The sequence below is a fragment of the Micropterus dolomieu genome, linkage group LG09 (assembly GCF_021292245.1).
Source record: "Micropterus dolomieu isolate WLL.071019.BEF.003 ecotype Adirondacks linkage group LG09, ASM2129224v1, whole genome shotgun sequence".
Lineage (NCBI taxonomy): Eukaryota > Metazoa > Chordata > Actinopteri > Centrarchiformes > Centrarchidae > Micropterus > Micropterus dolomieu.
In genome coordinates, this window is record NC_060158.1 from 18,544,480 (window position 1) to 18,569,955 (window position 25,476).

At 39.6% G+C, this 25,476-nt stretch overlaps 3 protein-coding genes across 10 annotated transcripts in view; all 3 read right to left on the minus strand.

The window, feature by feature from the left end:
• Nucleotides 1-3,422: 3,422 nt before the first annotated feature.
• Nucleotides 3,423-7,069, minus strand: LOC123976115 (progranulin-like). Its single transcript, XM_046057964.1, has 6 exons — nucleotides 6,935-7,069; nucleotides 6,582-6,731; nucleotides 6,152-6,454; nucleotides 5,782-5,955; nucleotides 4,172-4,315; nucleotides 3,423-3,987 (listed from the first exon to the last, which is right to left on the minus strand). Exons 2-6 carry the CDS (start codon nucleotides 6,729-6,731, stop codon nucleotides 3,859-3,861), a joined length of 900 nt encoding a protein of 299 aa, XP_045913920.1. The 5' UTR covers nucleotides 6,935-7,069; the 3' UTR covers nucleotides 3,423-3,858.
• Nucleotides 7,070-8,279: 1,210 nt separating this feature from the next.
• On the minus strand, nucleotides 8,280-20,187 carry fam133b (family with sequence similarity 133 member B). Of its 8 annotated transcripts, none has more exons than XM_046057970.1 (11): nucleotides 20,006-20,187; nucleotides 19,044-19,141; nucleotides 14,361-14,439; nucleotides 14,145-14,258; nucleotides 14,027-14,059; nucleotides 12,668-12,739; nucleotides 11,929-12,027; nucleotides 11,734-11,775; nucleotides 11,426-11,518; nucleotides 9,402-9,452; nucleotides 8,280-8,992 (listed from the first exon to the last, which is right to left on the minus strand). In XM_046057970.1, exons 1-11 carry the CDS (start codon nucleotides 20,027-20,029, stop codon nucleotides 8,897-8,899), a joined length of 801 nt encoding a protein of 266 aa, XP_045913926.1. In that variant the 5' UTR covers nucleotides 20,030-20,187; the 3' UTR covers nucleotides 8,280-8,896. The 8 variants fall into 8 exon arrangements, with proteins under 8 accessions (XP_045913926.1, XP_045913924.1, XP_045913927.1 ...); XM_046057968.1 differs by having other exon boundaries at nucleotides 11,423-11,518; XM_046057971.1 differs by having other exon boundaries at nucleotides 11,734-11,772; nucleotides 20,006-20,186.
• Nucleotides 20,188-21,040: 853 nt separating this feature from the next.
• cdk6 (cyclin-dependent kinase 6) overlaps nucleotides 21,041-25,476 on the minus strand; it is a 33,982-nt gene continuing 29,546 nt past the window's right edge. Inside the window, exons 6-8 of the mRNA XM_046057963.1 lie at nucleotides 25,312-25,362; nucleotides 25,023-25,158; nucleotides 21,041-24,837 (exon numbers count right to left, since the gene is read on the minus strand). Of these exons, the coding sequence (XP_045913919.1) occupies nucleotides 24,685-24,837; nucleotides 25,023-25,158; nucleotides 25,312-25,362 (340 nt within the window). The 3' untranslated portion in view covers nucleotides 21,041-24,684. The remainder of the gene's footprint in view (nucleotides 24,838-25,022; nucleotides 25,159-25,311; nucleotides 25,363-25,476) is intronic.

A 25,476-nucleotide genomic window follows, 5' to 3' on the forward strand; every position in this document is an offset into this window, starting at 1 on the left:
AGACTTCCGCCGCCAAACGTCTACCTTCCGGTTTAGCCCTCCGCTAATTTGAATGGCGATAAAATTATTTAATCGTGAGGCTCTTCTAGACTTTCTAAATGTTATCGGACTGAATGGATCCAATTCAGATAGTGAAAGGTATCAGCCGTTTTTAAGCCGCTTCTTCCACAGTGTATTATGATTATTATAATAATAATACCTGGCCTAAAATCTGAAACTGAAGGGTTTATTATTGCTGCTCAAGACCAGTGTATTAAGACCAACTATTATCGGAATAAGATTCTGAAACCCAATGTGCAGGATATGCAACAACCAACAGGAGACAATAGATCATCTAGTCCAGGGGTCTTCAATTAAAAAACTAAAATAAAAACTAGAAGTTCAGTCACTAAATTTTATAATTAACACTCAACACATCTTAGCAAATGAACAGCTGTAATGCCTCCTCTTCTCTTTCATTCCTTCTTATATAGCTACCACTTCCCTACTTGTTTAGTGAGAAATGTGAGCTCTACCTAGGATTGAAGATATATGAGATATTCCGGTTTTAAACTGCCCGTGGGAAGAATGTACGTGTGAGAATCTGTACATTCTTGGTTAAAAGCCATGTGAAGTCTCTTTTCTCTTTCGTCTCCTCTCTTCCTCTGTGTATCTCACTCGCGGATTCGATTCGCAATGCAATGCCGTTAACGGCTCTGGCAATGCTTAACAATGCACAGATTTGATTGGCTGGGCAGCATCACATGAGACGATTAGAGCACATGCGATTGGTCTATGAGTTCCCTGTGCCGCTGAACGAGGACAGTAAATGCTAGCAAAGCTGCGCATTTAAAAAAAGAAAAGCTCTGTCACGAGGTAGTAATTCTCGATAACAGATCGGCTGTACGTCCGGGTCCGGACAATACGGCCGCTGCGTCCGGATCCGGACCGCGGTCTGCCTAGTGACCTCTGATCTAGTCTCTGGCTGCCCAATACTGGCCAAAACAGAATACATACAATGGCACAACAAAGCAGCAGCATACCTCCACTGGGCAATCTGGAAGCATTATAACAACAAAGTAAAGGACAAATAGCCTACTATGTGCAGGAGCCATCAACTGTAATAGACAATGATTTATCTACTACAATCTGGGACATGCCAATTCAAACTGATATAGAAACCAAGGCCAACAGACCCGACATAGTAGTGAAGGACAAGGAGAGAACTTGTCTGCTCATTGACATGTCTGTCCCATCTGAAAGAAACACCTCCCTGAAGACCACAGAAAAACTCTCCAAATATAAAGATTTGGAGATAGAAATTGAAAGAATGTGGGAGACGAAGCCCATAACAATTCCAGTAGTAATAGGTGCTCTTGGTCTGGTAAAGAAAGGGATGGAAAAGTACACCAACTAAATCCCCAGTAACATTAAGATACAAGAAATCCAGAAGATCATCCTCGTCAGCACTGCTCACATTTTAAGAAGGACAATATCCATTAAATAAATCTATCACACCCTCATTGCAGCCTCAAGTCCATGGAATGTACTCGGCTGTATGATTAAACAAAGCAACAGTTTACAGAATAGGCTGTACATGACATAACAACAAACAGATCTGAAACAAACTACCGAGGAAGCAGTACTGGGGGAGTTTGTAGGCTGTGGTGAACAAGTGGTGTTTGAGGAGTTCAATGTAATGTGTTATGGGGCCATTTATGCATCACCCGTAAGGTTTTATTCCCCACCAGGTTCAGCCTTATTGTTCAGAGTAGTTCAGTTTCAGTTCTCTTTATTTTTTTTAATATAAAAAAAGATTATTTTCAGTTCTCTTTGTACATCCGTGATTTATTTAAATGAAAACGGTGGCAGCTTTTTATATACACAGTCTATGATACTCACGGGCACTGCACTTCACAGCCCATGTATAGTTCTCAGGGGCCGTGAGGTTACAAATTGCAACCACTAATTTTCTAGGCCTCTGTGATATCAACATTAATCACGGGAATAAGAACTTGTGGGATCACTCTACTCACAGCACAATATTCTATACTACATTTTACCTTGAATTTACGACTGAACTTATTGTAGTCAAACATATTCCCTAGACCATGTCCTTTGTTCCATCCATTCTTTAAAATAAAATGACTTCTTCTGTATCAGTATACATCTATTATTCCAGATTGGTGTATTATAAAGGTATAAGATCAGTTTCCAAATAGAGGACTTGCAGATAACTTGACTGGCAGGTTACAAATCTCAAAATCACACTTCTATACCTCCAAAATCCATAAAGATTTTAATCAAAAAGCTTTCATACTGATTTATAAAACTCTGTAACCACTTCAATAAAACAAAACAAAAGGTACCATTCAATGCCAAGATAGCAAAACCTTCCCGGTGACGCCATTCAACAGTTCATGCTTGTGTGTGTTTCTTGTCACACAAGATATGCAGGAGGAAGTATTGTCATTTACATAGAAACCCCTCCTCCTCTCCTCTTTCCAAAAGAGAAGGGGGAGTATTCGTGGGTTTAATTGCGAAACACAAATAGTCCAGAAGTGAAATTTGCGTGAGTAACATGCATGGAAACGTGCTGATAAAGGGTGACCGTGAATTGCCATAAGTTCACATTTGTTCAAATTCAAATAAAGCCCTAAGGCTTTTGAGAAGAAAGAGATAACCTTCAAAGCTTTTGGTATTTGTGCCAAATTCTTTAAGAAAAGGGAAATACCGTCTACCAATTACAATGGACTACCCATAACATTCAACTGTTGTACATAATCACAAAACCAAAATGTTCCTGTGTATCCAAAATAAAATGATGTTCAACTCTTATCAAATGCTTTGAAGAAATATAAATAATAATTAAACATCATCCTCAATTTTATCTCCATAATGTAATAAATGTATCGATCTGATGTTGTTATGAATAGAGCAGGCTTTGAGGAAGCCACGAGATTCAGTAACAATTTGTGTCATACCCCCTTTAATCTATTGGCAATGCTATTGGCAAATAATTAATAGTCTAGATTAAGTAATGGCATGGGTCTTATGCAGGTTCTCTGTATATCTTTTATTCTTTCCAGATTTGGGGATGAGAGTTAATAACCCATTGATTCATCGATAATAGGTAGTAGAAATGACAAATAAACTACCTTGTAATGAGTTGTGTTTTTTTTGGAAGTTGTATTGCAACGGTTTGGCCACTATGTCAAATTAGCTTCAAAGCTTGGTGCATTTCCCAGGGGTTTGATGGTAACCATAAATCAAGTTTGAAATGAGACAAAATTTTAGTTTCTTCCTTTCAAAGTTACAGCCATCTGATGAACATCAGTGTTCACTTTTTTATAATAGCCTAATTATATCAAATTATGGGAAGCTCAGGAAAGTGGTCTATCTCCCAATGACACATTAAATTCATGCGGCATGAGAAAAGAGAATAGATGAAAAAAGAATTTACTCACATTTTCATATTTTGTATTTAAAAATTTCCACTTTTGTAAGTATACAATTTTCTGTTTCATTAGAAAAAAACATGACATGATTTGAGGTTGACATAACGTTCTCCAAGATTTGTCTACTTCTAAAAAAAACCCTTCCAGGTTAAACATTCTCAACATAACCTATACCTCTCCAACTGATAAGAACATTTGCAGTGAATCTTGCTAAGCTGGTTACTGAAACTGAAAGTTGACAACAGAATGCAGTATGGATAAGAGAAAAAAATCATTTGAGCACATTATTTACTCTTTAAACGGTCATCTAGGCCAGATCCCAATTCTGGCCAGTATGTGTTAATTGAACTGAGGCTGTGATGCACTGATTTGAACGGAATACAAAAAAAAGGTGTCACAGTGCACAAACTTCAACATGTCCTTAGTATGTTTTGGCACGATCTTGTGTTCCTGAGGGGATCTGAGAATACCATCTTCTGCATGACATGGAGGTGGGGTCGCAGGTATATCCATACTGACAGCAGTGCCGACCATCTGCACAACACTTGCCCTGAATCAGAACAAGTCTCAATGTTAGAAAAAAAATACAGTGGTAATTATGTTGATCATTTAATTGATCTCTGCAGTAAACCCTCTATATTCCTTTGTCCAAGCACTTTTACCAAAATGTTTTCCTTCAGATCAAAGCACCATTATTTTGTGATGGTTTTTAGTATTTTATGCACAATCCATACCAGTGGGTAGGGACAGCAGTTCCACTGGCCTGTGGATCCTTTGCAGCAAGTTGTCCCTTTTGAGCAGTAAAACTTGGAATCACAGCGAATGACTCCAGCCTCCCGATCGCCGTCACTGGCTTCTGTTAGAGCTGTCATTGGTGTCTGCAAAAGGTGAACAAAAAAAGACCATTATAGGCTGGCCATTATCTAAATATTGAATCATAAATATGTATTTATGTATTAGGTAGGTGGTCCTTAATGTTTTTTTTTTTAATAATAGATCTTCAAAATCCCTAAAAACCTGATTTTTAAAAAGTATTTCTCTATAACATTAAAGCTGGAGTAGGCAACGTTGCAGACCGAAAAATCCCAAGCCAGTCCTGGCAGGTAGGCAAGCAATAATAAGCCCATCTTATTACAGTCCTACGACAGCCACAGATACCAGATTTGTTGAATTTTTGTGTCGGAGCATTTGTTTTATTGATTGCTGTCAGGGCATACAGAGAATTTAAACAAATATAAAATATAACAATAACAATCGAACTAAAGCCTGCAGTAATTGATTTTTTTGGGCCACTTAATGAGAAGCAGAAACAAGCTGTAAACACGACACTGACACATTATCACCTTTTAATTGAACGTGTTGGCAAACAGTTGCTTGTTTACACATGCAGCAGATATGGAACAACATCAGCATTCATTTGGAGTCATGAGAAATATGTGGCTGGTTTTTGACGGAGTCTGTGTCGAGCTTATAGTGGGTTTATGAGAGCTCTTTTGCTGCCTAATGCTGCTGCTGGAAACAGGGTGGATGACATTAGTGAGACTGAAAAGAAACAATACAGGTGCTGTAAAACCAAAACAATGAACTGAAAGTGCTTTGTAGAGCTAAGTGGAACAGAGTAAACTGATAAGTAGTTTTCTGTAGGTTTGTCATTACAAGCCAAACCTTTCCTATACATGTAGTCATTTGATCCCTTGCTAATACAGAAATATTGATTAAAGCTTTTAAATGAAAAGGAAATCCCTTAGGTTTTATTTAAGAGTTTCATTTATCAAGAGTTGAACAGTGAAAAACTCAGCTAATCTGCTTTATCAGGACTTTGTGGTTTGATCAGATTCGATTGACAGTGGCCTGCAAAGTAAATTAATAAAGTAGTTTATTTCTGTTTACCATTTTTATAATTGCTTCTATATTAATGTATATTGTCTGCTATGTAGCAGAAGGGAGTTACAAACTCACTATATAACCTATTATATTGTGACAAAATAAATCTACCTACCTACCTAAATAAACCCAGAACTGTCATCACATTTTGATTCAGAAGATGCTAAATCCTGATTGGTACACAGAAGGATGTGACATCACCTTTTCCCCAGGGAGCCACGCTCCCTTCAAACCACTGAAAAAAGCAGGGCCAAAAACTGAAATGCAAGGAACTCTCATGTGAAACAACCATGTTTTGTCAGACATTGTGTATTCATGTAGGAACCCACCGCTTATAGTAAGAAGCTAACTGAGAAAATAGATTTTCAAGGCCTAATGTGAATGGGTTTTCATTCAGATAACTAATCCCAGGATTTATACACCACATATAGAAAGGCACATTTGTTGTCATATGTCTTACCTCTTGCAAGCTGCTTTTGTCCTCTGAAGTTGAAATGAGTGAGGCAGGGAATGAGGACAGAGCTTGTTTCGGGGTGAAGGGATATCTCAGGCCTTGCCTCACACAGTGCGTGTAACTGAGGTCACAGTCGAAGCCGTATGGACAACAGTGGTAGCCATCCAAACAGCACCTTCCCTACAAGGCACACATTTTAAGTAACAATCAGCACAAAATAGCGCCAATACTCCTCAAGATTAAAACACAGAATTTTGGCTACATAATAATGAAAGAGAATTCTGTTTTGAAATTGAAACACTTGGCAATTAAAGGTTAATAGTAGATAAAGTGCAATTTCATTACAGTTGTGGCAAGAGTATCTAGATCAACCCACTAGAGAGTATGGGCAACAGAACCAGACGCCTCTTGGGTGTCTGCAGCAGGTAGTGCCATCGGGACAGATGTAATAGTTGTCACAAAAGACAACTGAACTCTTTGTTTGGTCCGTCACATGGTTGATTTCGAGCTCCTGGAGAGGAGATACAGGTAGAACAGGTGTGCTTGGTTCCTCTGCAGCTTCCTTCTTCACCATTGGTATGTTCATCCACGGCTGGTTTTCCTTCTCGCACATATTGGTAACCAGGTCACAACGAAAGCCTGAAGGGCAGCAGTGGGCCAAGTCAGAGCAACACACGGCCTAAGGACATGTGAATGCAGAAACACAGAGATTAAGGAGGACATGTTGGCACCCAGTTTTCCTGACCAAAATGTTAAGTCAGTCTAACTGCAGGTCAGGTGACTTTGTGTTGACACCTGGGACTTACTTTTGGATATGGGCAGCAGCTATATCCATGCTTCATCTTACAGCAGGTGGCGAAATCGGAGCACACATTCCCGTCAGGACATGTGATGGAGCAGGACACAAACTCCCACACAAACACTCCCACAAACAACCACAGAGTTATCCTCAACATCTGCACAAAAGAGTATTAAGAGAAAGATTGTTCATGTTGTGGCTTTCAGTTTCCTTTCAGCTACAAAAATCTTCCCTTCACTCAAAACAACCTCACGGAACAGTAATAATAGTAAACAGCATTTATCACTGTTTATAAAGCACTACACCGACAACCACACTAAGGAAGGATTTGATAGAGTCACAGATTTTATTCTTACTTACCTTCAGCGATTCAACAACTTCCTGTCAAAGTCTCACACTTCCTCTGCACTGAGCCACAGTTGCACACTGCTCTTTATATGGCAGGTCAGACCCTCCCACTGAAGGAAATCTCGAAGCTCAACTGTAAATCACACCCCTGGGTCCTGTGACTGTCGGATTAGGACAGTAAGTGTTTCTAGAACTAGTTCAAATATACTACACTTGGGATTGTAAAAGGAGGGTTTGAGTAATCATTGCATGAGGCTGCAAACGCACACTCCCCTCAAAGATAAAACATGAAAGATTTCACAAGCTGTCAATGTACTTTGATTCCAGTCCATTGTTTCAATCACAAGACCTGGCTGTAAAGTATCAATCAAAAATAAAGATGCTACATGAAATGGATTTTGCTTTTGCAATAAGTAGGCTGAATGTTCCAAACTTTATTTTAACATGGCTTTTAATGCCACAGTGGGTGATAGAGCAAGACACGCAAGATTTTAAGAAATGTACTGATTCTACATGGTGTAATAGATAAAGAGGTGGAATGTATCTTTACTTAAGTACAGTTTAGAGGTAGGTTTCCATTTTCTGCTACTTTCTACTTCACTGCATTTTACAGGAAAACACTAGTTTTTACTCCACTATATTTACTTACTTTGCAGAAAAGATTTTTAAAGCAATCACCTCATAAGATAGGATACATTGATCTACAGGACTGCCTAAAATAAAGTATGTAAATGAGTTAAAATTGGCTCCATCTCAACCAGCAACATTAAAATGCTGCTTACATGGTAGATGAATATATAAATCATAACAATAGGAAAGGAGCCATTGTGCTTTTTACTTTGACAGTTCAAAGTCAGTAGTTTGTTTTGAATGCCAGAATTACATTTATTTTTGTATTGCACTATTACTTTTACTTATGATCCAAGTACTTTTCCTTCCAATTAATTGATTTTTGTGTGTATGTGTTTCATCCTTTTAACTAGTACAACTCAAGTATTTGAGATGTACTAGTCAAGAGGAAAAAAAAACTATGGGATGTGTTATCATACAAGTTGGTTGGTTATCTACTGGTTTACAGTCATTAAAATAGGCAAACTTTTTTTAACATTTTATTACCGTTTGATCCTGTAGCCTAACTTTGCTGCGTTTTAATGGCAGAATGTGTGGTGTGAACCTACGAAAACAAGTTGCAATACCTGAGGTGGTTCTGTGCTTTACATCATTCCTACAGTTACTCTTACAGTACTGCTGTCCTCAGTTTTAAGGAAGCAAGATATTGCAGAACAAGATTTTTAACAGTTTGTAATGAAAGGTGTAATAAAACCACACATCTCGCAATAAAAAGTTGGAACAGCAATAAAGGATAAAACAATACTTTATTTAATGAATTCCCATTGTTTATACATGTACACTGAGGTGTGACAATTTGTGAAACAGAACAATTATCTCTTGTATAAATGTTGACTGTGAAGAACACATTTCTTATCGAAAGTTCAACTTCAGTATGAGGCTGGCGAGACATCAGGTCTACATGAATGACGCAGGAACCAGCATAACAGCCTCATCGAGCAACTAGAAATGCAAGATGCTTGGTTTGAAGCGGAGAGAGCAACTCCAAGAGGACCAGCATACTGAAGGTGAAAGTTAGTGCCGGTTACACTGAAATCTCCAAGATGCGGTGGGGGAGATGTGGAATTCCTGTTGTTGAGTGTAACTCAAAAGAAAAATAATCTACAAAAGGCATGGTGATGAAAAAAAACAAACAACCAAAGATATGTACCAGTATTTGCCACGTAGAGGGATGGGTTCCTCTCTCAACTTCACTTCACTCACAGAACCCCAGCATTACATGTCTGTAGGTCTCTTGTTGAAGCGTGATGACCGAAGCTGGATGGGTAAAGTTTTTAGAAGTCAAAGGCAAACATAACACTAGTGAGCTGTCAGGAGGATGAGGGAACTGTAAAGCTACGGTTGTTAATTGAGCTCCAAGTCTGACTGAGATGCAGTCTTCTTTTTCTTTTTTCTGCCGTGTTTCTTGTGCTTCTTTTTCCTTTTCTTCTTGGATTTGTCCTGTAAATGTAAAACATTTGACGTTTGGCACTTTTATTTAAGTCACTGGTCATAAGCTTTTGCATTAATTCCACAGCTGGATTAACAATGTGTATTTTTTGGGAGCGGGGGGGGGGGGGGGGGGGGGGGTGAGGCTCCGCACATAAGGTTTAGTGGTGAATTTCTGACACTTGCCAATGTCCCAACATATCTGTATAGGGGTATTGGGACTTGTATTATGAAGATGCACTCCATGTACGAAAGATCATTAAACTTTTAAAAATCTTACCTACTTACTAAATTCTTACATTCCTGATATTAGTCTTTGATGTAGTCATCGGATAAAAATCTGCCTGCTTAGCTGCACTAGATCAAACCAGAACCTTTTGTGTGAACTGTTAACTGAAAAGTAAGTAAGTCAACTGCTCACTGGGATTTTCTCCTTTTCCTCGCTACTTCTCTTTTTCTTCTTGGCTTCAGCCTAGGGAGAGAAAAACTGAAATGAGACCACGGAAAAGGGGAAGTCTTCAGCTACACTCAATTCTAAAAAGCCCATTACATGCAAAAAACTTGTTTCACAACTATGGAGTCAAGTCATAAGGTCATCTGTTTATGGACCAAACTGTTGTCTTCTACACTTTTGAGCAAAAATGGTTAACATGCCCAAATTATGAAAAGCTCCCGTGGCAACCTTTCTCCTTTCACTTGAAGTTTTACCATTTTTTTTTTTAAAACTCAGTGAGGTAGTTATTACACTAAACTTATGATTTTGTCATGTTTCCTGGCAAACATAATAACACTAAATCTATTTTTGCAAAAGTTCAGACAAAACTGAACAAAATCTGATTAAATTTCTTATCTATGAAAAATAAACAGGCCCAAGTGATGACCGCTGACTGATAAAACAATTTTACAATCATCCTCATCCATGCATCACCACTGGATACTCTAGAGTTATACAACAGGGTACAGAATGGCAGGTAAAATGCATGACAACAGGGCTTGATAGGAAAAACAGGATGACACTTGAACCCATTTCACTTAGCCATTAAAGGTAAATCTAACACATTTCCCCCGATTAATAGTTCAACTGTCTTGGTCAGACTCATTGCGCTTACTCTCCCTCAGGTTCTGAGTGTCTGTCTGAATCACGCAACATTTAGAGCGACACTAGTTGAACTTGCAGTAGCCGTCAATATGAATGACCCAACCTGGGGTCACAACCTCCTCCTGATATAGGTTGAATGGAAGTCAAACACTGCCAGTCTTTGATATAATGGAGTTTTTAATTAGAGACGGAACCTCATTTACCAGACTACCCAAGAAGAGTGACAGACAGAAAGCTTGCACATCTGGATGAGTGAAAGAGAATGAGCGTACAGGAAGAAGTGAGACTGAAACATGAATTTAAATATTTGGCAAATTTGTAATGTAACTGTGTATAAGTCTATGGCTTAGCAGTTAAGTGAATTGAATTACACTGCAGACGGGAGTATCCTGTAACTGTGACAACCACAGATTAATCAGTGACTGCAGTCTCAGATGAATGGGTCCAACTCGGATTGAATATGCCTCAGTACACCCATATCATCTGGATCTTGTGAAAGAGCTATCACTGTGCTATTATTCTGGGCAGAAAGGGGGAATTTACCATTGATGCAAGGTTTTATTCTGGTTTGATTACGGATCACACGGACACACCAACTTGATATTTTGTCCTGTGATCCACAGGTTTCCCGCAGGATGGGAATCAATTTCACTATTCATCACAAAAGTCAACAGGAGTATGTGGGGCGGGAATCATAGGTCAGTTTTTTCTATAAATATGCAGTTTCTAACATAACTAAACTATTTTCAGATTTTTTTAGTGAGGATTGGGATGGGACGGGGGTCATTGTTCCAGGATTGGGATGGGAGTGTTTTTGTAGGAGTGGGGTGGGAGAGGAAAATCAAAAATATGTTGACTCATTCTCCTGCAACTGAGCACGTGACAAAGACTAAAGGCAATGGACAGCTGACTGCTGACATGCATGTGCGTTCTCGTCTTGTGTGTAGTCACAAGTCTGTATACTTGGGACAACAGCACAGAATTAAAACTAAACCAACGAGCCAGTCATTTATACATTACTCTGATTCTGACTAAACCGTCTTCACAGATGCCTTCCATGAAACATTCCCCATCGGCCAAATGCCAAAAACTGTATACTGTTACAGACATTAGCAGCAGGCATACTTGGCGATACTTAAAATAATTTTCATCTCCTCAGATTTGAATTAAAAAGAGGAACAAAGAAGTAAAAGAGGAAGAAAGAGGAGATAACATGGATTAATTATTGAAGGGAGGGATTTTCTATTGACTGGTTTATATATTACAAGTTAGACTAGTGGCAAACTTGTAGTAGTTTCAGAGTAGTGATTATCCTAAAAACAATTCTTAAGAATGATACTTACTACCTCCTCCCCCTCAGAGTCCACAGATGACTCTGAAGATGTGTCTTTGTAACTTCGCTCGGCCTTCCTTTTTCTTTCCTTCTTTCTTCTGTCATCCTGACAGACACAAGATTTACATCCCAATTATGAATGCTTTATAACAACTGAACTCAAAAGGTGTTGACTCAACATGATTGGCAAGAACAAGGGACATGTGTGTGTGTATATATAGGCTAAGTTTTTTCAAATGATCACACATCTGTTGAAATACACACAAGTTCAGCAAAATTAACAGCATCAAAAAGGAGAGTTAGTGAATAAGAGTAAATTACCTTCTCTTTGTCCCCTTCTTCCTTGATTCTTTTCTTTTTCTTCTTGGGAAGAAGACATTTAGATTAAACACTGGCATTTTAAACAACATGATGTCTTTGCAGGACAGTTGTTGGACAGCACATTTTCAACACCAGACACTAATTCTATACTAAATTAAGGCAAGCAAATTGTGCCTTAAAAAAGAAAAGAAAAACCTTGCTTTCAGCTTCAGATTCTTCCTCTGAGCTGTCCGATGCTCTCCTGGACGATGACTTCTTTCTCTTCCGCTTTTTCTTCACACTCTTCTTTTCATCCTGGACACACAAATAGAAATAAAATCAGAATCAGTTTTATTGCCAGGTATGTGTACACAAACGAGGAATTTGACTCAGGATTGTACATTGCTCATGATGTGCATACTTATACAATAACAAAATAAAATCAGACACAAACTAGTAGACAACACTAATATACACACTATGAACAAAACAATATAGATAGTAGTAATCAGAGTCCAAAGGATGCAAGAGTAAACTATTCTCATTATGTACATGTTGAAGGTGGATATGATATACAGGTACACATACATGTACACAGTGTGATGGACAAAGGATGCTGGAAAAAATAAATAAGACCTATGACCTTACAGTGCAGTGCTGCATTACGTGTAAAACATCTTTATGGATTTGCAGGATGGCTAGGGAAACGCATCACAGCCTTTAAAAATTGATCAGTTTGAGCTAGATATATTAAGCTAGTCAAATTTATTACTGATCAGTTATCACACACTAATCCACTATCAGAAACATTTCATGTGTCAACAAGCAGAGCAGAGTTTGTGTCTATTTCCGGAACACTACACTTCTGAACTGATGCAGATGGATTAAGAGTCACAAAATGTTATTTTTGGTTGGCAGTATGTCAATTCGCATGCTGAAGTCTGCAATGACTTACCTCGTCTTCAGATTCTGAGGAGGAGCTGCTAGAAGAATCAGAACTCGATGAGGAGGAGGAAGATGAAGAATGCTTGACCAAAACACAATGAAAGCAGGATTCATTAGACTTGAGGTTATTCACTTGTTTGGAACAGTAAAAGGATTCAGTTAGAGACCATCTCAGAGGACACAGAGTGTGTGTGTCTGCGTGTGTGTTTGATTCAGAAAAAAACCCAACAGGAAACCTTATAGGCTACCGATTCTGCTGGTTTTGGGGTCTGGTCAAACTGGCCAGATCTGAATGACCTTTGCATCTAAACTGGAGTGTCACATGAGTGGGTGCGGTCTAACTCTGGGACTCAAGGGTCACAGAGGACATTATAACTGACCCTCTCACCTACATCAAGAAAACCACATATGGTGATCACAGCCACATGCAGGTGCCCAGCGAACTCTTATGGACTTACAGGAACATCAACACAGTACTGGAAGAAAACTTCAGGGAAAACTTTTGTGCCCTCCTCTTCTGATCCCTTATTCCTCAAGAACACTGCGCCCACATGAGGAAATAAATAAACATTCACAATAAAAGCCAGACTACCAGTTCTTCCTACCAGACTCAACCTTTCTACTTGGTTTCCCACAACTCGGATCCCACATTGTTTGCATCACACCACAGATGACTGAAACAATGTCACGCATCTTGAATGGCTGTTACTTACTTACAAAGGAATCATGACAGAATAGTAGACCTCTTAGTGAAAGACATATCAAACCATTTCCATGCTCATAAACATCACTGTGTAAAGCCATCCACAGTTTATAATTCATATCAGTAATTCTGCTACTTTCTTACACCTGCTTGCTAAAATATCAGATGTTGTTGGAAGTGTCTAGTGAGGTGTTTATTTTGAAGGTAGGCTGCACCTTCGATTCTGCATGAAGGAAGATTTTACGACCAAGGTCATTAAATACCATCTACTCCTAAATGCCTTCTCAGAGCTAGGCTATCAGTGCACACTACTTGTTTTCATACTTGGCAGCCTAGGACACAGACACACACGTTGGTCGCAAGATGGCTTCAACAGCTTGGGATGCCCAAAAACGGGGTTACCTGGCTCGCAAAGTACTGTGCTCTGTCTGCTATTATTTGCAGCTGCCACATATAGCAGAGATGCTGTTACCTGACAAGTGAGTTATATGCTTGTAAAGACCTGCTGTATGACAATGGTTCTTGATTTTGTGTATGTATTCTACATCATCTTTATTATTTGTGTCCCTGCACCACTTTTTTTCATGTGTACATTAAGAGTGTGTGTGTGTGCGCAGCAGTGTTGTGGCACAGCTAGCCATCAAAATACTGGAGGTCTCTCCTCACCCTGCTGGGCTTCTTCTTCTCTTTCTTCTTTTTCTACACACAAATGAAAAGCCAAAGTGAGTAAAGATGAATTTTAAGAGTGAGATAATTCAAATGTCCGATAAAAGAGACAACATACCTCTTTTTTCTCTTTCTTCTCCTCTTTTTCCTTTTCTGTTGTTTTTTTGTCTTTTTCTTTGTCACCTCCCCCTAACAACTTCTCTCGGTTTTTTGCCAGTTCTTTCCTCCATTTCTGAAAAACATTAAAATACATAAAGCTGGGTCGGACATTTGTGTAAAATAATAGTAAAATAAAATAGTTGTGTAAGTCTAAGTATACATAATACAAACATACATCGTTCATTTTGTCCTCAAAGTCAGCCAGGGCTCGGGAGCCCTTCTTCTTCTTCTCCAGCTGCTCCTTTAATTCTTCCCTGATGAAGAGACAATGAATCAGTTGTGAAACATACTTAAGGCTTGTCAGCAAACATTTGGGAGGTAGTGCCTGTCACCTGCAATTTTTCCATGTCGCCAACAAGTGAACAGTAAACAGACAATGCATGACTCAATGGCCCTATTCATATCTAGCATTTCTTTATTGAATCAAGAGTCTTATGTTTTCCAAACAGCTTTAATTATAATCAACTATAAAATTCTTTGAAGCCCTATAACTAGTACTATGGTACCAGACAATGGCATTTTATGTCCCCTTTACTTTTTTATTGAAAAAAAATTGTAAATTCATTCATATATTTTCAAACTGATCTGTTCCTGATCCAAATATCAATTTTATTTTTTACAAGACAAGAGCTTTTTCTTGCTCGCAGATAAGATTTGAATGTTTCAAGGGAGGACCAAAGATATGTAAAAACACAGGTAAAAAGGTTAGATGAGGAGCTTGACAGTCAGCAGCGCTGTTGTGAGAGCACCCTGTCCTGGAGTAATGCTGATGTTGCAACGATACTGACTCAAATCCACTGGGTATAACACTACTAAAAATGGTAAAAGCCATTAAATTACTTCTTGTTGTGACAGTAAATTTGAACAAGTCTGTATTGCTTAAATTCTCTATTTAGGAAAATAGCCTTAGGATGCATTAAGGACAAATAAGTATTTTACCCGGAGCTATTAGTTAATGAAGAACAAGTCCTGTTACATCAAACTCAGAAAACCATCATTTAAGCCAAACAATCTAAAATATAAATTTCTGTCCATGTTGCACAAAGCAGACATTGATGCAGGTCAGAATGCTGAAAGCCATTTTGTCCGTACTAAAAAGCATCCTCTGCTCTGAGAGCAACCCCAGTTTACCGAAACAGTATTGAATGAATAATACAGTACAGACCATTTGTGAGACTACAAATGACACATTTATTTTGCAGAAGGTTTCCTCAAAGCAGTCTTAATCCTAGACTTGTGAACATAACTATTTACTTTTTTAGCTGAATAAAAACACATAAGCAGCACTGCAAAGCAACCAATGAGCTGTGGCGTGTTTAACATTAACTGTAACAGTTTCTTTAAACAGCTGTAAAACCAAACATATGTTTAGACTGCTTTGCTTCCCTCAATCTTTACCAACTAACTTCAATAATTTCTTCATCTAAACCATCAACCTGCCTCTTAGACCCCCATCCCGACTCGGCTGCTTAAAGAAGTTTTACCCTTAGTCAGCACTTCTATGCTAGATATGATCAATCTGTCTTTATCAACAGGCTATATACCACAGTACTTTAAAGTAGCTGTAATTAAACCTCTTCTGAAAAAGCCCAAACTTGATCCAGATGTTTTAGCCAACTATAGACCTATATCTAACCTTCCATTTCTCTCTAAGATCCTGGAGAAAGCAGTTGCTAAACAGCTGTGTGACTTTCTACAGAGCAATAATTTATTTGAGGATTTTCAGTCAGGATTTAGAGCTCATCAAAGCACAGAGACAGCACTGGTGAAAATTACTAACGACCTCCTTATTGCATCAGACAAAGGACTTGTCTCTGTACTGGTTTTACTAGATCTTAGTGCTGCATTTGTTACCATTGACCATCAGATCCTATTGCAGAGACTGGAACATTTCATTGGCATTAAAGGAACCGCTCTAAGCTGGTTTAGGTCCTATTTATCAGATCGATTTCAGTTTGTACATGTTAACGATGAGTCCTCCATGCACGCCAAAGTTAGTCATGGAGTTCCTCAAGGATATGTCCTCGGACCAATCCTCTTCACTTTATGCTTCCTTTAGGCAATATTATCAGGAAATATTCCATAAGTTTTCATTGTTATGCAGATGATACTCAGTTATATCTATCGATCAAGCCAGATGAAACTCATCAGTTAGCTAAACTTCAAATGTTCCTTCAGGATGTTAAAACCTGGATGACCTGCAATTTTCTAATGTTAAACTCAGATAAAACTGAAGTTATTGCTCTGGGGCCTAAGCACCTCCGTGACGCATTATCTAAAGATATAGTTTCCCTTGATGGCATCACCCTGGTCTCCAGCACCACTGTGAGGAATCTTGGAGTTATCTTTGATCAGGAACCAGGAAAAGAGATCATATTTCTCCTGTCTTAGCTTCTCTGCATTGGCTTCCAGTAAAATCCAGAATAGAATTTAAAATCATTTTTCTTACCTACAAAGCTCTTAATGGTCAGGCACAATCTTATCTTAGAGAGCTCATAGTACTTTACTACCCCACCAGAGCACTGCGCTCCCAGAATGCAGGGTTACTTGTGGTTCCTAGAGTCTCCAGAAGTAGACTGGGAGCCAGAGCGTTCAGCTATCAAGCTCCTCTCCTGTGGAACCAGGTTCCAGTTTGGGTTCAGGAGGCAGACACCATCTCCACATTTAAGAGTAGGCTTAAGACTTTCCTCTTTGATAAAGCTTATAGTTAGGGCTGGCTCAGGTGAGTCCTGAACCATCCCTTAGTTATGCTGCTATAGGCCTAGACTGCCGGGGGATTTCCCATGATGCACTGAGCTCCTCTCTCCTCTACTTTCTCTCCCTCTGTATGCAACCTCATCCCATTATTGCATGTTACTAACACAACTTCTCCCCTTTCCGGTAGTCTTGTGCTTTCTCGTCCCTCTCCTCTCTCCTCCTATCACTTCCTGCAGGTGTTTCTGGCTCTGGAGTTGGAGTCTGGATCTGTGGTTGCGAGTCACCTGCTGCCCCCGTGTTCCTGTTCGACACCCTCTACTACAACTATTGTTACTAGTCCTATTGTTATTATAATCACTAACATTACGATTATTATCATTAACACTACTATAAATATCTGTACCATTTTTCATTTAGTCTATAGCAACATCAACTTTACTATCTGTATCTCAGTGTGTGTATATTGTGTAGGCTGCCTCCCTCCCCTCTCTCTCCTTCCATCTCTCTTTCTCTCTGTCCCTCTCTGTCCCTCTCTCTCTCTCTCTCTCCCCTTCACCCCCAACCGGTCGAGGCAGATGACCGCCCACCCTGAGCCATGGTTCTGCTCGAGGTTTCTGCCTCTTAAAAGGAAGTTTTTCCTTGCCTCTGTCGCCTAGTGCTTGCTCTTGGTGGGAATTGTTGGGCTTCTGTAAATAACATCACAGAGTATGGTCTAGACCTGCTCTTTTATGAAAAGCACTGTGAGATAACTGTTGTTGTGATTTAGCGCTATATATGAATTTATCTGTCTTAGTAAAAAAGATAAGAGCTGGTTCTGTCTGCCTGTAAGGAGAACCATGGACTAGAGCAGTGGTTTCCAACCTTTTTTCCTTGGCGCCCCCCCTTTTATCCAAGAAAAGCTGAGCCCCCCCAACAGCTGACAAAACACGCACACAGAAAAATATTATGTAATTACTTACTAATAGCAGACAAATTGAGTCAAATGACACCTCCATGGCTGTGTGGAAATCAATGCCGGCTCTTGGTTGGCCTTCACCAACAGTCTCCTGGTGTTTTGTTTCTTGGTATTGTTTAATACCAAGAGAAGGGGGTTATAAGATAGATTACAGAATATAGGCCTACAGCTTGCACTAACTTAAGTGCATTCAACATATACTCTACTTGGGCGGGCCGGACAGGTATAATTGCACCTGCCAAAGTATATTTAGTAAACCACTTAAGCATTTTGCAGAGAAACGGTGAGGGAGAGGTCATCTGGTATTAAGTTAACGGACAAGCAGGAAATGTTACATTACGGAGCGACAATGAACGCACCACTGCACTCACTAACGTTAAGTTTCAGTTTCGATCCACATGCGGTGCACTTGAAAACTGAATCACAGGTGTATTTATTAAACAGGGCGACTTAATGAAATGTACTGCTGATAGAGAAAATCAGTTGAGGCACATACAGGGAGAGAGAGACAGAAAGAGGTAGACCAAGCTTGCGTGTTTGCTGTGAGAGACCAGAGGTGCAGGCTAGGTGTGTGAGAGTGTGGGGAGAAGAGCAGAGGAGCTGATTCAAGTAAATAAACACTAAACTATAAAGGTGGAAAATGACAAATACAAAAATACAATAACCTACTGTTAATACAAACAGTCTACAATATGCACCGCTACCGAACCCACCGTCCACCAGCCGCCGCCGCCACAGTTGCTCCGTCTTAATTAGAGCTCAACAGTCCAATGTGCAGGTGTTTCGATACGAGCTCATGGACTTTTGTGTCGCGATTTTGGTCTTTGTTTCAAAACTATTACAGCCCTACTACTAAGTAGTCTGCCTACTATTTTAAGTGAGGAAAAGAACGTATACAGACCTTTGTATAAATTATCTAGTGTGTTATCGCGATTTAAAAAAATAAAAAAAGTGCAAATCAAAGTTTTTTTGACAACCTCAAAACAGATAAAGGTTTGGGCACCCCCTGTCATCTCTGGCACCCCCCTCGGGGGCGCGGACCCCAGGTTGGGAACCACTGGACTACAGGACTGCACGTCCATATTGAACAGCATGGACGCAACATAATACAATAACAGGGGAGTGCAGCTGTGAGAAAGAAGCATGTCTCTTTTTGTTAACAAGGAGCAAATTTGTATGTCAGGATAGGCCAGTGAGGTTTCTCACCATGTTGGTCGAGGTCTGCTTAAGTAATCCTGTATGGTTGGTCCGGAGTTCTGTGCCGGTCCCCTGGCTCGTGCAGCAGCAATGGGGTTAATGTAAGCCTGCAACACAGAACATTGGAAAGCATTTTACACATTTCTAATGGAGGTTAGTAAAAAATACACCCAGATCCCACATTATTAGGCACTGAGATTAAACAGTTATTACTGAAATACAGCTCTACAACCCCACATGCTTCCCCAAGATAATCATAAATAGAACCAACACCTCTATAATCACTTTTAAACGAAAACCAATTTTCAACTCACTGAAGATATGATTTACTGCAAGGCCGTTGTATCTGACCACAAGCGTTATAGTGAGGTGTAAATTACCTACTAATTTGTCACAGACATGGTTATACCTTCCATCATCATAATCGCCGTGTTAAAAAGATAAATATAAAGATATGCCGAGGATGAACGCAACGTTAGCAAGAGAAAATATGTGCAACTGATAAAATGGTTAACTTGGCATTAGCAAACATTAACCCAAAACACTGGACTAATAACGTTAAGCCTCACTTGCTATTCGTTTAATATGTCCGTGCTAGTGTTTTAATGCTGTAACATTACTCAAGAAGTAACGAAAAGCACTACGCAACACCCCCTCATCAAAACACTGTCCAAAATGTTATGAGCTAACGTTAGCATTTATAGCTCTCCGGAGCTCCACTAGTGCAGCTCGAGCACTGGGACTCACCTTTTGGCGTTGGCTACAACACAATGCACCAATTAAAACCATGCCGTTGTATTTTAAAAGGAGATAGTTTGATAGTTCACGCTGACACACGTACACTGTCTAACGTTGGGCCTACATTATCTAGCTAACGCGAACACTCAGCTCTGCTTGTGCTGAGCCTAGTTTACGAGATATAACCGCGTGTCGACAGCTTCTCAGGTTTGCATACATTGCATATAACTCACCACTCGATTGTCTCTCTTGCCCATGTCGAGTTAGTGATGGGGAAACATATCCAACAGAGAGAACAAACATTAGTGTTACCTTGCTAACATTGACCTAGCCACATCAGACTTGTTAATGGAAGCTTCTTCTTCTTGATGTTTTTCTTTTTGAGGTTGGCAAACAACAAAATGGTGCATTACCGCCACCAACTGGTATGAAGTGTGGATCGGGATTCGACTTTAAATGTAATGGACTACACTAGTAATATATACAATTAAAACAAAATTAAATTAAAATAGCCACGAACAATAAGATTCTCTCAAACGGATTAGTTCTCCTCAGATAATGAAACAAAATAGATAACATTCATCCCATGAACGTCTTTTCAAAAAATCATGCAACTCAAAGTTTACTTTGATCTATCTGAGACTATGAATCAGGTATCTTCTCTCAGCCACCCTCCCTTCTATCTGTGATTAATTACACTCTTAGTTTCGGTTTTACTGTTAAATGTTATGCCAGTTAGCCTATCCACTAGCCTACTTTGTGTGTCTTCTTTTGCAAATTAATCTGCAAATGAATTTACTTTGATTCCAATATGTGCTGGTACCCATATAAACATCACACTCACTCCCATCTTTTCAATTCTGTGTAACTTCTGCAGTAATTCTAATAAACTATTTGGTCTGCTTGTTGAATGGTTATATCTCTTATCTCAAAGTTTTCATATTTTGTGCACACCCTTAATTCTATGGCTCCATAATCTCCTACAGTATATGTTCTTCTTTGAAAATGTGCACTTTTTTATTACGAAACAGATGGATAACACAATTCAGTGACATAAAAAATATTCATTTATTTATAAAGAATGTGTTCTCTTGCTGGTATGAAACAGAAGCACATTGTTGAGGAAAGACGTGCGGCAGAATGCAAGTAAAACAAATAACTGTATTGTGTTTCATCTAATGTTTGCTCATTCCAAAATAACACCTAAAAATTCACTAGAAAGATTCATTAATTTGTTAAGGACACTGACAAATGAGTCCAAAACATCATTCAAAAAAAGCTGTTTTTTATTCAACTGGTGCAACACAATAATAAGACACCAATGCCAGCATTCATACACAAATATAATGCCATGATTGTGGTTTTCCTAGTCTACACATATGTTCCTGTGTCATTTGTTTTTAACATATGGAAATGGAGACTAGGAGTTCCATGATGGATGACAGATCAAGCTAAATTGGTGCCGAAAGAGTGAAACTTCTAAAAGCTCAACAGTGGAGTTTCACGTTGTGAGATTGAAATGTTTTACAAACTGGTTAACTCAACATAAAAGCGTACAGTGATTGTGTCTGTAATGAGCCTAAAGCAGTCATTGTTGTAATTGTAAACTATGTCTAAAGTATTTGGAGCTTTCATTGCATTGTATGCACCACTGACACCAGATAGGAGTCGTTATCAGATAGTGAATTCACACAGTGCTTAGTCAAGCAGACAATACACAATCTACTTGTCATCGCCATCTTAAATTGCTGGCAAAACAGATACAGGCAGTTATCTTAAGACAGTAATGACTACAGTAACATATATTTGATAAATAGGATTGACAGTAGACTGTGATCAATGACATGATCGTGGGACAGCTTGAAAGAAAACCTGAAGGAGATGTGATATGGTCAGTTAGTAGCCCAGGGATGTGCAAACTGTGCCCGATAGGTTCGGACATCCAAAACAAGAACCTGAGAAAGTCAGAGAGTGTGTCTGTGTGTGTGCTAGCAGCACTACCTGTTAAGAAAACGTAAACCAGTGTTAAAATATGTTACTGTTCTGCAAGAACTACTACATACAAAAATACAACTCTGCATAACTTGCTTTTTCCTTGCTGGTAAAAACTGGATTTGAACACAACGGGACATGACAGTAAAATAAAGCAAAAACTGTATACAAAATATTTGTGCATTATTTCATTATCAAAACCACTGTCAAATTCAAATTAAACTCAAGCACCCAGAGAGCCAAACCAACATTTTCAATAGACAAAATACTCTTGCCATTCAACATTCCACTGCTCGCTACTCTACATCTATCCATTTTTACGACATATCTATGGGCTGACGCTGCGCCTATCAAAGGTTTTCTATCATTACAGCTTGTACTTAGCACTCTATACTGTACAGTACCCAATGCCTATCCTTTATACATTCCTCCACATTGTCAAACTATTCTTACACACATTCTATAATCATCTAAAGAGTTGGTGTAATTGGTGTAAGAATATAGTATGCCCCAGCATCTTAAAAAAGTAACAACTTGATGAAAACAAGCATATAAGACTTGTCAATAAAATTAAAAATTAAATACAGAATGTTGGCGACACTATTCGGTGCCAAATGTATTCATGTTGAATAGTGCTGGTGGGATTTCTCCACCTATTGCAAGCCTGTGCATTACTGTATCATTCAGATAGTAACTTATAACTGTATTTTATAATGATAAAAACCCATGATGGCAGACTAGAAGCAAGTCATAAACACCAAGTGAGTGGCAGGAACATTTTCAATAAGGTTCTTTTTTCATCGTCTCAGTATTGAGATCAGCCCATTATGAAGAGCTCCTTGAAGAGTGCAGATACCATTAGAATCCCGCTACTGGTCTGCAGTTACTCAGGACATCCTCAAGGTGGCAGTGATATAATACATGTAGAACTGAAATGATAAGTCAAGACATGGCAGTAAGTGGCTGGTCTGTGATGCCTAATGTTTCCATAAGTAGGAGTGTGACATGAGCGTGCTGATGTCAGTTGTAGCACACACTAAAGGTTGCTTATGTATCTGTGAGCGTGTTTGTACTGTGCATCTGCTTACTGTGCACATTCTCTCTCTCACACACACACACACACACACAGTGTGAGCGTGAAGGAAGATGAGGTCCCTGCTGTCCACCCAGGCTCCTGGATGGTCGGGTTCCCACAGTCAAGAGGTCTCTTCCAAGGTGAAACACTGGTCATAAAAAGACGTCTGCTTCATGGCCTCTTCAGTCTTATCTGCCCACACCCACAAGTCAATCTGAGATGCAAGTCTCTTTGCATTAACGGGCATTCATCAACAACCTAAAAGCAGCAATTACAATCCATCAGTTCATGGAAGGAGGATAGCTTTTGTGCATTGTTCATGGGAGGAGAGTGTTGGTGTCATCTTTCCTGACACCATCTTTACCCTCTCTTCAGGAGTACTTCCCTAGAACTTTGTACATTGACTACAAAAAGTATTTTCCCCCTTGGTCCATTTCATGTTTTGATTTTATGTAAAACACAGAATCACGGTTAATTATGCTTTTTTTGACACCGATTATCAGCAAAATGTCTCTTTAAAAGTCAAAGAGAAAACAAATCAATACAAATGGATCTAAATGACAGTAAGTATTACCCCTCTTAACAATGACACACTTAGTTTATCATTGGTGCAGCAAAGTGTTTTTTTTTAGTTTTTTTTTTAAGAAGTTGAATAATAGGTAGAGCGGCCATCACCTGACCAGACCACAATCAAAGAATTTGTGGCAGAACTTGAAACCCTGCTGTTCGGTCATGCTCACCATGCAACTTGACAGAGCTTTAGGACTTTTGCAAAGAACAATGAGAGAAAACTGCGGTATCCAAACATACAACGCAAAGGCTGTAAATGACACCAAATGTGCTTCTACCGCTTACTGACTTGAGGTGGTGAATATGTCTGTATCAATCACTCTGTGCTCTATATTTGGGCAGTGGTGGCCCAAAGGTTAGAGAAGCAAGCTTGTGACTGTCGGTTCAATCCCCGGACCGGCAGTATAAAATCTGGGTGTGGAAAGTAAACCAAGCAGTGCTTGCCCTCCCTCATTTACTACCACTGAGGTGCCCTTGAGCAAGGCCTATAACCCCAACAGCTCCAGTGGAGCTGCTTAGTGGCCAGCAGACCAGGCTGCGGTTGTACTGGGCAGCTTCCAGGTGTGAATAAGTGCGTTTGACTTCATATGGCGCAGCGATGACTTAACATGATGCATGCTGGACTTTAAAAAAGCGCTGCAAAACATCAGCATGTCACCTGACATAAAAACCTCGTGGGAGCAAGGCGGCTGCAGGTGCTTAGTCCGGCAGCCGAAGTTGCTTTTCCCCGGCTGCACCAAGTTGGAACCACACTTTTGCCTGGTCTCTCGGCATTTTTCTTTGCAAATGCAAAAGTGTGGTTCCAACTTGAGTCAGTCAGTCATTGATCTCAGCTCACAGTAAGCTCACGCAGGTAGAATGTGTCCGACATAACGGTGCCATTTTTATTCCCCGCCCCTGTAGTCACCTGCAGCTCACATTAGACTATCAAGTCGGCGAAAATCAGCCGCCGTCATCTCGAACGCACCTATTGTGTAACAGTGTGAATGTGATCAGGGCCTTCCTGCAAAAGAGAGGCTTCCTTTCAGTGAAGCTCCTCTGAATAAATAAAGGTAATAATAAATAAATAAATTTGTACTTCAATTACTTCAGTTTATACAGATGTATTTTCACTTTAACATTAAAGATTTATCTGTTGATCAGTGTCAAAAAAACTTAATTAACACACTTTGATTTAACGCTGTAAAAATAATTATACATGAATAACACCAAGGTGGGGTTTACAGAATACTTTTTATAAACACTGTATGGATGATTAAGGGTGGAGGAGGACAGTCAGGCAGTCCTCTCCTCCATAGTGGGCTTGTTGCTGGGGATGGGCTGGGCTGCGTACACACTTCTACTGTGGCTGTCCACGCTTTGAAAGTAGGGGTGGCTCAGCGCAGCAAAGGCAGATAACCTCCTGGAGGGGTTGAAGGCGAGGAATTGCTGCAAAGAAGAGAGAGGAGGATAAAGAAGAGGATGAGATGGACTCGTAAATAAGTTACGAGTAAGTAAGATTATTTCGTAGGAAGATTGGCCAATCATTGTATGACTGCAAGATCGTGACATAAAGAATGTATTGACTGCATGATCAATTTAAAGTGGTTTGGACAGAGGCTCGTACTACCCACCATTAAGAGGGCCCGTCCTTGCTCGTCCATGTCTGGAACCAAGTCCTCTATTGGCTTAGGGGGCCGGGGGGTGAAGGCACTCTGTGGTAGGGCCACTTCCTGAGGCCAGTCTTCTGCTGAAGGTACTCCTACAACACTATGTAATGATAATGGTCGTCTGTGACTTCACCAGCAACAGCATTTTCTCGGAGTGACTAATTACTCTTCATTTTGCCGGGTTGCACATTCATTCTCAAGAAAATATGGGACCTTAGAAGCTGCAACAGGAAATACAGCCAATAATACTTACTCAAAAATCTTTCCTAGCTGATCAACATCTGAGTTTCCTCGAAATAGCGGTCTGGGAAAGAGAAAATAAACACAGTTTAGTTAGACTGCATTTACATGAGTCGATGTTTTCATACCTTGTGCTGCACAAAAAACATGTAGATACAGAAAAGGGTTCAAATGCATT